Below are 12,802 nucleotides of genomic sequence, written 5' to 3'. Positions count from 1 at the left end.
TTCATAGTAAATCACGAACATTTAAAGCAGTTTGTCTGTAACGATGGGACTTGCTATACTGAAAATACTTATAGTCAGCCTCTAAAAATTACGTGGAGGTCAAATTCTGAATCCACGTTATATGACAGTACATTGTTTATAAGCATCTATCCTGTTTAAACAGTGGAATGAATTTTTAACAATTGGATGCCTTTTAAACTTGGAAGAAGAGAGACAAATGCTCTGGGTATGTCACAGGATTGACATCATTTTTTATGGAGAAGCCTGCAGATCTTCTATAGAAAACAGTCATTTCAATTAATTCCCAGATGTTTAAATCTCAGATTTCCATTGCAATAAAAGTTAAGATTTTGTGCCCTACACAGAACCAAGTACAGTTGAAGGAGGGGAGGAGTTTATTTGCATTTGTTAAAATATAAAAGGTTTTAAATATAATTTATTTTGTTAATAGGGTCAAAAGGGAGAATTGGGAATGACCGGTGCAAAAGGAGAAAAGGTAAATTATTTCCTTACTTGTGTGCTCATGTGTGGTGATATAAGGTGGCTGAATGTACTGATTATGAATCAAATCTTCGAAAATATACTCGGGATCAAGAAAATATGCTTGGGCATAGGAAAAGCTGTCAGTCTCTGAATGTCCTTAGTAATTTACTCAAGCCCTTCCTTGAAAGAGTATTTATGTGTGCAAGTAAATTTCCCTGTTCCAACAGCTCACAAAGTCCTTAACAGAACACATTCCTACTTTTACTGAATACAGGTTTAGAATTATGTTTATATAAGTTTATGACCAGAGATTGCCTCACAAATTACATGTCATTCAGACTTTTTCAAGTTACAAATGTGATCTTCAATATCTGTGTGAAAAAACAGGAGTCTTTACATTATTAAAATTTATAAATAATGTTCCTAATTTAATATTTTTTAGTTTAAGCATGAATATTCCAGAAAGATTTGGAGGGAAGGGATGTTACTGGGTGTACTGTGTACTGTGTTTCTCTAGGTGTGTACTGTGTTTCTCTAGGAATGTGGGATGTACCCATTTCTTCGTACACTGAGTAACAGGCATTTTGCTATTCAGCTGTTGGGCTTCCAATTGGTTTCTTTGGTCATATCCTTGTGTATAAACAGTTTTCACGCAGGCAGAAGCTTTTTTTTTTACTCTGTAGATATGACAGATTCATGATTTTGTGTGTTATAAAGCACCGGTGTTTGAGAATTTGTCAGATTTGTACGCAGAATCACTCTCTTTACTTCGTGTTCCTGACCCTGGCTTGTGCTCCTGTTTGAAAGGATCACGCGTGTCATATTCTTGTCATTAAATCAACATCATCCCTCAAGTAAACTTTTGTAGTCCATATACTTATATTTTATATAGGTTTAAAAAAAACCCAAAACACTTTTCACCAAAACCAGACATATGTACTATTTACCATTTAAAATAGATCTGTGTTAACGTCTTCCCTGTTTCCATAGGGAGAGCCTTCTGAAAAAGGGGACAAGGGAAATCCAGTAAGTATAGCTATGGATTTTTTTATTTTGGGGGATATTTTCAGAACACTCATTCTGCAAGACTCTCTTTACGTGTGTTGCTTATTTTTAATTAACTATTGTCCTCTCTTATGGCATTTTACAAAAGCTAGTTACATTGTTTAATACACAACTAAAGGTTGCTCAGATACTTGTAATTAACGTATTACAGTAACCAAAATAAGGCATACTGTAATAATGTGGGTTTGGAGATGAATATGGTGTCACCAGCAGAGATTTAGTGGTGAAGAATAGGCTTTAGACTGGAGAAGTTCTTAAGGAAATGTAGTGTTTTCAAACCATTTTTCTTTAAAACACTAGGAAAACCTGCAAACAGAATTAGTCTGAAAGATGAATACCTTTCAGAGTTTGCACAAGGCATCAGAAATTCTTTAACGCTTTATCAATGTTTTTTACGTTTGCAAACTATATTATAATATTTTAAGGTAGCAAATTAAAATCTTAGTTGATCTTAAAGTTTTAACTTCCTGTGGTTGTACCTGCTATTTTCAGGGAGAAACTGGAATGGAGGGCTCAAAAGGAAATAAGGTATTTTTTGACTTGTACACACTATATACATCGCTCGGGTATGTAGCTGATACTGGGAGACATAACAGTAAATTTGGATTTTTTTATTTTCTCAAATATCATTAGGGTGAAACAGGAGAACCTGGACCACCTGGTCTTACTGGAAATCCAGGATCAAAGGTAGGAGAAAGGTATTTTTATGGTATTAACAGCCATTACATTCTATGCTGTTATGTGAGAGGACTCTGAATGCTGTCAACTAGTTAGCTAGTAATAAAGGGCAGAGAATGCAAATAGTTTCTGTCAGAAGTTTGTGCATGGATCATGGCTATTTTAGTTCATAAATTTCTTGTTGATCTCAGCATCACTCAGCAAGGAATATTTATGCAAAGCTCAAACGTTACTTGGTCACTCAAGAATATGCGCACCCATTTTGCAGTTACAAGTCCACCGGTAGATGGGTGTATTCTCTTTATCCATCAGTGAGGCAAGGAGTAACCACTGCCAGTACATTAGTGGTTCCTATGTTTAATCCTATGAGGCTGCAGGTAATGTCAAAGCAGTCATTGCCTTGCTTTCAAGAAAGTAAATGAAACACAAATGTTCTTGAGAATCTCCCATGTTGCCTTGGATTGTATCAAATAAAGGTAGAATTGGAAACTGTGAAAATGTAACCTCCACCCAACACTGTTCACATTGGATATGATTGGACCGAAGTTCCTTAGATCATCAAAAGAAGTCCCAGGGGAAACGATGCAGCTATAGGGTCCATGAAACTGTGGTCTTAAAGTGATTCTCCACTTTAACTCCTTAGATTGCTCACTGGAGGCTAATGTCCTTCGCTGGTAGGAGCTACTGAAATGTCATTACTGCAGTGGAAATCTAGGTCACCTTCACACCATATACCTTCCAAAAGCGGCTCATAGAGATCCAAAGGATCATTAGAGTTTGCACAAAGTCAATCTTTTATCTCTACATCTCAATACCCTTTCTTTTAGTGCTCTGGAGTCCTTCTGATGAGATCTATTCCAAAAAGAGAAGGAACACCTACCACATAGTTAAAAAGTCATTTCTACATCTGTCCCTTGGGGGAGAAAATATTGATTTACTTATTTTGTTTCATCTTTCCTTTTAGGTAGTGCCTTTGTATTTACTTGTATTTGCTTTGTATACATAATTTGGATTTTGTACCTATCAGTCCCAAAGATTTATTGGACTAAACATTAGATTAAGGGAGAATGAGCAAACTCAATACTTCTTACTCCGTGTAGAAGATAATTCTGAATGCCGGATGTTTTACTCTATTTAGATGTGAGAACGCTTTACACCAAATTACAATAGGTGTATTGACTTTTCCCTCAAGTATGTATTATATCATTTCACAGGGACTGCAAGGACCTCCAGGACCTGTTGGACCCAGGGGACTGCCAGGAGAAGTTGTACGTATTGTGCAGTTTCACCGAGCTGTAGAAGTGTGGTGTGTGAACAGTTAGACGGTGAAGCAGTACCACAGAAGTTATCACAGGTGCTCCTTTTGTGGGTGGTACTGTAGGAATCGGGTGTAAGAGCACAGTAGTAAGGGATGCCTGAGGATAGAGTTCTGCCATTCCCTTATGTTCTTTTTGTCCTTGTGTTACCATCTGAACAAGTAAGAATGATAATACTAATTTGTCTGATTCACAGATAATTAGCTCTACAAAAATAACTCATCTCACAGGAGTAGGTGAAAATTAAAAAAACCTCTAGCAGAGTTTTAATAATGTTACATCAGGAGCTAGAAAGGACAGTGTGTGTGGAGCAAAATGAGAAGAAACGGGGGAAGTAAGAGCACCCCAAGGATTTAAACACATGGCCTTCCTTATTTCTATAGTTTTTATTATTCTGAATTGGTTTACTTCCTGTAAAAGGGGTAAAGGTTAATAAGATGAACAGAATAAACAACTATGATTATTACTTTACAATTTAGGTCAGATTTATGAGTGAGCCTCATATTCAGAGCAAGATGTAAATCTGTTAAAACTAGGGACAGTATTCAAATCTTAAGCCAGAGTAGAAGTATTGGTTGGAAAGAATTTAATAGAAAACTCCTCCTTTAATTACTGTTCAATAGATTAAATTACTAAAATACTTCTGCAGAAAGTGGAATGGAAGATTATTCTTATGATTGTCAGCTCATATTCCAATTTAATTGTGCAGAAGCTTACTGACAGTCATAAAGTACCTAAAGCCATTATATGGTTGCCATAGGTGGAAAATAGCTTAATTTGTGAACACTGACAGGTGGCAGATAATGTGTTCGTGTGTCCGTGCGAGAATGTCAAAACCTGAACTGCTGAACTCTGAAGCAGAAGCCTACTACTTGTTAGATGCAACAGTAGGGGTTGCTTTTAAATTTTGATAGCACCTGGACTAAACAAAAGTGGCACATCCTGGGGTCTCCAGTTAATAAAGAGACGTGAAGACAGACTCACCAATTTGGAGGCTGATCACCTGTTGTGCTGCTGCATGTAGACTATTTAGATGGCAGGAACCAAGGTTTGAGGGTACCCAGAAGAGGAAATGATGCCAAAATAGAAGGGTTCCTGAAAGGAAAGAGCTGTTCTCTCAAGAAAGAAGGGAGAGATCTTGGCTGGAGGAAAGGTCCTAGAAATGGAGGATGGTCATGGAGATCAGGGAGATGCATGGAAACAATTGCCAGGGACCTTAGCGGCTAACACCTGAGACTGGTAACTGTGAGCACACAACAAAAAGCAAGACAACTTGCTGCCCAACCATCCCAGACAAGCAACGATCTCCCTGCTGGAAAGGCAAGTCAGGACCCAATAAACATAACACTAACAGCTGAACAAGTGAGAGAGTGAGATTATCGATAAGGGTAGAAGTTCTCATCTCAGTGGTTCTTAAATAAACCACATAATCCAGATCCACTACAGGCTGTCAGATGGTGTCAGAAGCAGGATACATATGGCTTATTGAACCTCAAGATCATGGCCTGTTGAGGGAGGCCCTCCAGGAGGAGAAGGGGGACAGGGCATCTCACCAGAGATACAGTGTGCCTGTAACTTCTATGGCTGTGGGAGCAAAACTGATGGGTTGGGATTGTCGAGGCAGCGGGGAGTCTCAGCAGAATTTTAATGTGCCTGTACTTACTATGCTTTTGGGTGCCCCATATTCAGGTCTGCCAACTGGTTGGGGTTTGTCAAAGTGATGGGGGGCCTCCTTCATGGGGGTTTTAGTGAGCTTGTAACCATTGTGCCACTGGGCAACAAACTGATGGGTCTGCTGGCTGGTCAGGGTCCCTCAAACTGGTAGGGGCCTCCACCGAGATCCAACACGCCTGCAACCCTTGTGCCTCGGGGCAGGAAGAGCACGGGTGAAACTTCAATCCAGTCTGAATACTCTAGGAAACATCTTAAACTATTAGGCACAGTTATACCTAGCTTGAAAGTTCCCTGGGCATTTGACTTGACACCCTAATGTAGCAGAAGGCCTATTCTGAGGAGGTGGCTGCCTGTCTCCCTTCCAGATTATAGCCCAATCCCTTTTTAGGTGGACAGGCAGCTATGTTCTGCCTAATCCCCCATGTAGACTGAAATTAGGTTTCAGTCCACAACAGTGGTGATTTCAAATAATCTAATAAGTGGCACCTACCTCTTCTCCCTGGTTCTCCTCCTTCCCTTCCTCCATAAACCGTAAAATGTTTTCAAAGTACCATGTTGGAGGTTTGAGTGGTTAGACCCAAGAAGTGGGCCAAGAAAACCAGACAATGGAGAGCTTGGCTTTAGCCTAACAGTTAAACCATTCACCTGAAAAGAAATGGGATTTTGATCTTTGCTCTGTGGGTTGGGTTTGGTTTTTTTCTTATTTTTACAGACAGAAGCATCTAGGAGCTGGTGTTGCTGCATTTTGTCTTAAGCCTTTCCACACATGCTCTGAGACTACTTTGTGGAAAAGAACTCTTATTTGAAGAGACTTTTAAGTCATATACTTTATTAATATTAAAATACAGTTCTGAATGGTACACAGCTGGCAGACTTTGTATTGTTGACCTGTCAAAAGTCTTAGGGATATAAGCAAAGTGACAGCTGGATTACAGCATCTTCAGCTCCTGGCAAGGAAAAAAACCCAGTATTCAAATCTGCGTATAGTCATTTTGTACTGTGTTACCTATTGGCCATTTCTTTATACCTTATTTTCCTATTCAGTTGAGGCACACATTTTTAAAATTGTGTCTACTTTACCTGTCTTCTATAACAATAGTTTGTAAGCCTTTTTTCTGTGCCTCTATCTAGTTATAGATCCACAGTCATACTGTGAAAGAGAACAAAATTCTGCATTTCTGTTTTGCCACCATCCTGCTTCACGTCATAATTGCTGCTTTTGAAACTGCTGTTCTGCTGGATCTTTGATCAAGTGACATTATGAACAGATAAACACTATATATAATATATGTAGATCCTAGATATAGATGATCTTGAAGACTCATTTGTATGCACAATTCTAGTATATAAAACCATATATTTAAGCATATTATAGAAACATGTATATAGTTCCAGGCTCATTATTTCATTTTATCTTCTAAAGATGAAACATTATGGATTAAAAAATGTAATAATTCATCTTTTGCAGCATGATGAAAATTGTGAAAGGTCCCAAATTGATTTACTTTCACTTATGTCATCAAAGAGTCATGCAGCAGATAAGACTTGCTTCTTTCCTTTTTTAAGTATCCCTTACGCTTGGTCCAACCAAAAAAAAATAATCTGAGAAATCTTTAGGAAAAATCTTTCATGTCAGTATCAAAAGGGATAAGGTAGGACACGATGTCTGATCCACAATCAGTAAATTTAAACTTCCCTATATTCTATAATGATTTTGTGTTGGTGTAAGCAGAATATTCTTCATTAAGGTACTTTTTTTTTTCTTATGCTTTTAATTTGGATGGCTGGGTGGAACAAGTAGGTCTCTATATTAAGGACAGAGCACAGCAAAGAAAGCAAACACACAGCCGTTGAACCCTCACTACTGGCATGAAAATGTGTCATCCTTCATATGACAGTGTTCTCAAAACTATGCAAAGAAATATAAAACAATATGTGTTTCTTTTTCTTAGAAGGTTCATTTTCCATTCTGGGTTAAGCATCATACTTATATTTTGCTGTTAAGTTTTGACAATTTTATAATTTACTGTGGAAATTACTGGTATAATTAATAAAATGCTTGATACAGTAGTTGGTTGAATATCATTGAAGGGTTATAGAAAAAGTTTTCCGCGTTTGTTGCAGTATAGTAAGAAAACAATTTAACCTATCCTATTATTTAAATAGTTTTTATTTCGATTTTTATTATTTAATTTCTCTGCATTTGTAACAAATCCTTCATGAAAGGGCAGGGAAAATATTGAAGTTAAAATCAAAATATGAAAAATGAGAAGATTTAGACAAAAAAAAAAGTATGGAATATATTTATTTTGCTGAAAATATTTAACTGTTCATTAAATATGTAAAACATTTTAAAGGAATTTGCTGGATTAAGTAATGTGCAGGAGTACGGATTCATTGATGCTTTTAAGATACAAATTTGAATAATAAACTAGTGTAGGAAATCATGTAGCCCTTCATAAGCAAAAAAGGTGAGACTCTTATTTAAGATTCAATTTGTACCTGCTACTACCTTCCTTGAAAAAATGTTTGATTTTCAAGACTTGGAATTACTTTGAAATTGAAGAAATAAACCTGTCAGTCTCTGCCATTCTGCCCTGATAAGGTCCAGAAAATAATCTTGATTATTACATTTCAACTTAAAGAAAAATGATTCATTTATTTGATTAAAGAAGCATTCATTAACTTGTACTCTTTAGCATTTTGGGTCAATAGTAATTCAATAGTAAACAATCCAGTGTAAACTCATTTTCATCTGTAATTTTAGATAATCTTTAAAGGAATAGTTATAAAAATGTACAGTTATATTTTTATTAATTGCAGGGCTTACCAGGAGAGCACGGGGTACCAGGAAACCCAGGAGTTAAAGGAGACAAGGTATGTTTTAAGTCTTTTTAATTAAGCTTGATATGTTAGAGCCTATTAGACTGTCATCTCTGAAGTAACCTTCCATCCTTCTGTAGCGCATCTGTGTGGCTGCTTTATCAACCGATTTTAAAATGTACAAGCAGCAATCCCCTGTCTGCTCCTCAGAGATGCTGCAGGCCAATTTGGCAGCCCAGTTGCTCTTTAGATTCATAATTTAAATAATATTTCAAGGAGGCTGCATTGGGCTCTCATATTAAATCTGTGCAGTGCAGAAATGTCAGTTCAGATCCTGACTACGGAACAGCCTTTTCAGTGTGCTGTCCTAACCAGACTAATGTGTAAAATCCCACTTCACAGTCAGACATATTCATCTTGGCAGAGCAGGGGGGCAGCTGTACTCCCTCAGATGCGAGCCAAGGCGATGATCTCTTTATGGCATCGTGTTTTGCTGTGTAGAAGTCCCTTAGAATTCCGCTACATCAGCAAGAGTTAAAAATGGCATATGTGTGTATGTTGAACAGAGGAGGGAAGAAAAGAGGATACACAGGCATACCGTGAGCTATGTGATGTGTTATGTTTTTTATACATTGTGGGGTACAAGGGAAACTAATAAAATCCATTAATGGTTTGAAGAAGTGAGCTGATGAAAAGGCAGGAGAAGAAAATAACTGCAGAGCAATGGCACAAATGTATTCATCTTGCAAAATGGGAAGTGGAGGATTCAGAAAGAATCACAGAGAATGTTGCAGGAGCAGGTAAAAGACAAGAAGACAGTGTAATAAAAGGCACAATTTCACCTGTGTAAGCAGGAGGAGACATAGAGGTGTAGAGCAAGAGACGCTGAGTGCACTGAAGTAAGAACTAGAGGTGTAAACAGGAATACAGTTGAAGACCAGGGTTTTAGCACTAGGGATCGATAGCTGCAGAGACAGTTTGTAGTTGTTACTGTGAATTAATTAGCAGAGTTTAATGACAACCTGCGTATTAGGGGCCTGGGGACAAAGAAATGTAGATCAGACGCATTGCAAGCATGGAAAGCCGAGAGAATGCTAGTTACTGTTAGTGATTATGTGGTCCATACCTCCTCTTCTGCAACTTTTTGAAGGAAAATGGGGGTGGGGGGGGTGTGTTCCCTCTCTGTTTCTTCTCAAAGTACTGTCACTTTCTGGTATTACCTTGATAATATTCAGTTTTTTCATAAGAGAAAATTCTCACATTTCAATTAGTGCTTCAAACTTATCTTGTTAGGGGGACCCTGGTGGGATTATAGGACCACCTGGACATCCGGGTCCAAAAGGTGATGTGGGGCCTCCTGGACCAAGTCTGCCTGGAACACCAGTAAGTCCATAATCTGAACAAGCTTTTATGACTTTATTTCTTGTAGTGACAACTCTTAAAAAATTCTCATTGTGCAGTGAAATAAATCAGAACAAGTATTTTTTGGGATGTAATCTCAAAATTGAAATATATATTGTAGTGGAATTATAAGTGCATTAAAATATAGTCTAGAAATAGTGCAAGGCTGACAGTTGCTCTTGCTGACAATGATATTAACAAGGAAGACATATGTACATCTCTCATAGCTTATGTATAAAGGCTGATTAATTTTGGCAGTAAAATTCAGCTAGTCACTTTGATTTCAAAACATAATTTGGGTTTTTTGTCTGTTTTGTTTTTTTTTTTTTTTAGGGTCCCACTGGTATTCCTGGAAACCCAGGTCCACGGGGACCAAAGGTATAAAAAATATATTTCTGTTTCTAAAAAACAAAAAGGATAATATGCTAGTTTACATTTTTAGACCTGTTGTAACTGAAAGCCTTGTACCCTTCTCAGGGAGAAAGAGGACTACCTGGTGTACAAGGAGCACCTGGGGAGATGGGGCCCCCTGGAATAGGCATTCAGGGATCACCAGTAAGTAAACCAACACCCAGAATTTGAGCTTCTCACTGTGCATCGCTGAGAAACTGCAACAAGTAAACAACGAATAGCAAAAAGCCACGCCATAAACTCCCTTCTGACTTGACTCGCAACTCAGCATCTTTACCTTTATCCAGACCCAGAAAGATCTAGTGCTGAGTGAGAAATGGAAGCCCTGGAGAACTGAAAGAGCCAATGGCTACTTTACAGATGAGCTTCCTGGTGATAGTGTTGAGACATCTATGAGACTCTGGCTGTTTCTAAGCAACAGTTGTTTGAAGTTGTCAGCAAAATCCAGCCTGAGTACTGGTGCAAGAGAAGAGGTGTACTCAACACTGCAGGCAATGGCATTTTGAAATCCATGCTGGTACTGGAAAAGGCAAAGGCACGTGGAAGAGATATGGAAGGCTTTGCATCAGCTCCTAGCTTTTGTATTTGTGATGACTGCTAATTACAAGCTTGGGTCTACTGCTTATCAATGAGAACCTTACAGTGCCGGGTACTATGCCAGGAAATAGCAAAGTCCTGATTTTGCACAGCTTGCTTCACACATTTCTGTGCAGTCTAAATTCAAACATGAAGCAAACTGATGCAGTGTATCTAGAGCATTCGTACTAAATAACATTTACAGCAATAACTACTTCAGTTATTCAGCTCGTTTCCCAGGTTTGTTTCTTTCTATTGCCTTTAAATAAAGCCATCTGCAGTGTCTTCAGAGTATTCAGTAAAAAAAAATTGATGGTATTGATGGTGTAGATGATAGGTGGTGCAAGTTATCACGAGTTCTACTGTGCTGAATAGCGCAATCTCTCCAGTCCAGACCAATATAAGTCAGCTGATACATTTCAATTTAATGACAGGACTCGGGTACAGAGAGAAAATGTTTGAGAAAGGTGACTAGAGATTCACACTAAGATCTTAATATAAGATAATAATACTTAAAAATAATTTATTCAGTTAAAATATTTTCAAATCTGAATTTTAAAATTTAACCATTTATATTTAAGTAATTTAATTTTTTTTTATTCAGCTGAATATCAGCGTTTCTTATGAATCTCCTAATTAAAGAGAATGTTTTTCCACAGATTATTATTCTTTGGTATTACTTTCCCTTAAAAATGGGCCTCAGCAAAATCTCAAATTTTCTAATTCTGGCAAAATTACATTTGGATTTAAAGCCAAACCTTAGAGCAAGTCTTTCTTGCAATGTGAACTGCACCAATATCCCACATGCAGTATTTTTTATTAAGTTCATCTCACTTATCCCAAAAAGTGTAACTACTGATTATTTGGAGTTTTCTTGCAGGGCCCTATAGGACCAACTGGATCAGCAGGTGTGCAGGTAGGATATAAGTTTTCCCTTTAATATAAAAAACATTAATTAAGTTTAAGAAGTTTACAGTGAAATAAAAATATTCTTAAATCCTAAATGACCTTTCCTGCTCTTAGGGCCCTAGGGGACCCCCAGGATTACCAGGAACTCCAGGTACCCCTGGTATTAATGTAAGTGACAGTTCTCTATATATACAGCAAAAGTAATGCATCTCTCGTCAATGATTTAAGGCCATCAAATGCTATGTTTTTTTTTCTAGGGAAGCCCAGGAAGAGATGGAAAGCCAGGACTACCAGGCCCTCCAGGTGATCCTGTACGTATACGTAGAAAGCTTGTGCATTTTCTTTGGTGCAAATATTTTAAATTTAAAAGAGGTGAGATAACCTAGCAAGTCTAGAAGTCCAATTGATTAAATTAATTTTATTTTTCAATTATTATATTCTCTGGGTTTTATTTTCTACTTGACAGTATTGCAGTATATATTCAACTTAGGTTAATGCATACAGGATTAACATCTTCATCAATGACTTAGACAGCGAGATCGAGTGCACCCTCAGCAAGTTTGCGGATGATACCAAGCTGAGTGGTGCGGTTGACACACCAGAAGGAAGGGATGTCATCCAAAGAGACCTGGACAGGCTAGAGAGGTGGGCCTGTGTGAACCTCATGAGGTTCAACAAGGCCAAGTGCAAGGTCCTGCACCTGGGTTGGGGTAACCCCCAGTATCAATACAGGCTGGGGGAAGAAAGGATCGAGAGCAGCCCTGCCGAGAGGGACCTGGGGGTACTGATGGATGAAAAGCTAGACATGAGCCGGCAATGTGCGCTGGCCCTCTCCTATGAGGACAGGCTGAGGGAGTTGGGCTTGTTCAGCCTGGAGAAAAGAAGGCTGCGGGGAGACCTGATTGCGGCCTTCCAGTACCTAAAGGGGGCCTATAGGAAAGATGGGGAACGTCTTTTTAGTAGGGCCAGCTGTGTTAGGACAAGGGGAAATGGTTTTAAATTAGAACAGGGTAGGTTCAGGCTAGAGGTAAGGAAGAAATTTTTTACAATGAGGGTGGTAAAACCCTGGAACAGGTTGCCCAGAGAGGTAGTGGAGGCCCCATCCCTGGGAACATTCAAGGCCAGGTTGGATGGGGCTCTGAGCAACCTGATCTAGTTAGCAGTGTCCCTGCTCACTGCAGGGGGGTTGGACTAGATGACCACTAGTGGTCCCTTCCAACCCTAAACATTCTATGATTCTATGATTCTATGATAGGATAAATACCTTGTTTTCAGGTGTTACAGTTTGTATGGTAGAGTGTCTGCCAGGCTGTAACTTGGCGTAGTGTTCCTCAGCCTCAGAAGCAGTTCTGTATAATGCAAATTTTCTGGAGCATACTTTGATAATTCCCATTAAAAGATTGAAGAGAAAGTTTGGGGATTCTAATTCTATGAAGCTAATTTTGCTATGCCGCTGAAAAAAGACA

General features: G+C 38.4%; 1 protein-coding gene across 1 annotated transcript in view; it reads left to right on the top strand.

The window, feature by feature from the left end:
- The window catches only part of COL19A1 (collagen type XIX alpha 1 chain), a 203,997-nt gene that overhangs the window by 151,138 nt on the left and 40,057 nt on the right, over nucleotides 1–12,802 (top strand). Inside the window, exons 19-30 of the mRNA XM_035895611.1 lie at nucleotides 452–496; nucleotides 1,474–1,509; nucleotides 2,041–2,076; nucleotides 2,182–2,235; nucleotides 3,441–3,494; nucleotides 8,040–8,093; nucleotides 9,333–9,422; nucleotides 9,774–9,818; nucleotides 9,918–9,995; nucleotides 11,308–11,343; nucleotides 11,451–11,504; nucleotides 11,594–11,647. Of these exons, the coding sequence (XP_035751504.1) occupies nucleotides 452–496; nucleotides 1,474–1,509; nucleotides 2,041–2,076; nucleotides 2,182–2,235; nucleotides 3,441–3,494; nucleotides 8,040–8,093; nucleotides 9,333–9,422; nucleotides 9,774–9,818; nucleotides 9,918–9,995; nucleotides 11,308–11,343; nucleotides 11,451–11,504; nucleotides 11,594–11,647 (636 nt within the window). The remainder of the gene's footprint in view (nucleotides 1–451; nucleotides 497–1,473; nucleotides 1,510–2,040; nucleotides 2,077–2,181; nucleotides 2,236–3,440; nucleotides 3,495–8,039; nucleotides 8,094–9,332; nucleotides 9,423–9,773; nucleotides 9,819–9,917; nucleotides 9,996–11,307; nucleotides 11,344–11,450; nucleotides 11,505–11,593; nucleotides 11,648–12,802) is intronic.

This window comes from Egretta garzetta, unplaced genomic scaffold (assembly GCF_000687185.1).
Source record: "Egretta garzetta isolate BGI_Z169 unplaced genomic scaffold, ASM68718v1 scaffold55, whole genome shotgun sequence".
NCBI classification, from domain to species: domain Eukaryota; kingdom Metazoa; phylum Chordata; class Aves; order Pelecaniformes; family Ardeidae; genus Egretta; species Egretta garzetta.
This window is presented reverse-complemented; position numbering and strand designations above follow the sequence as displayed.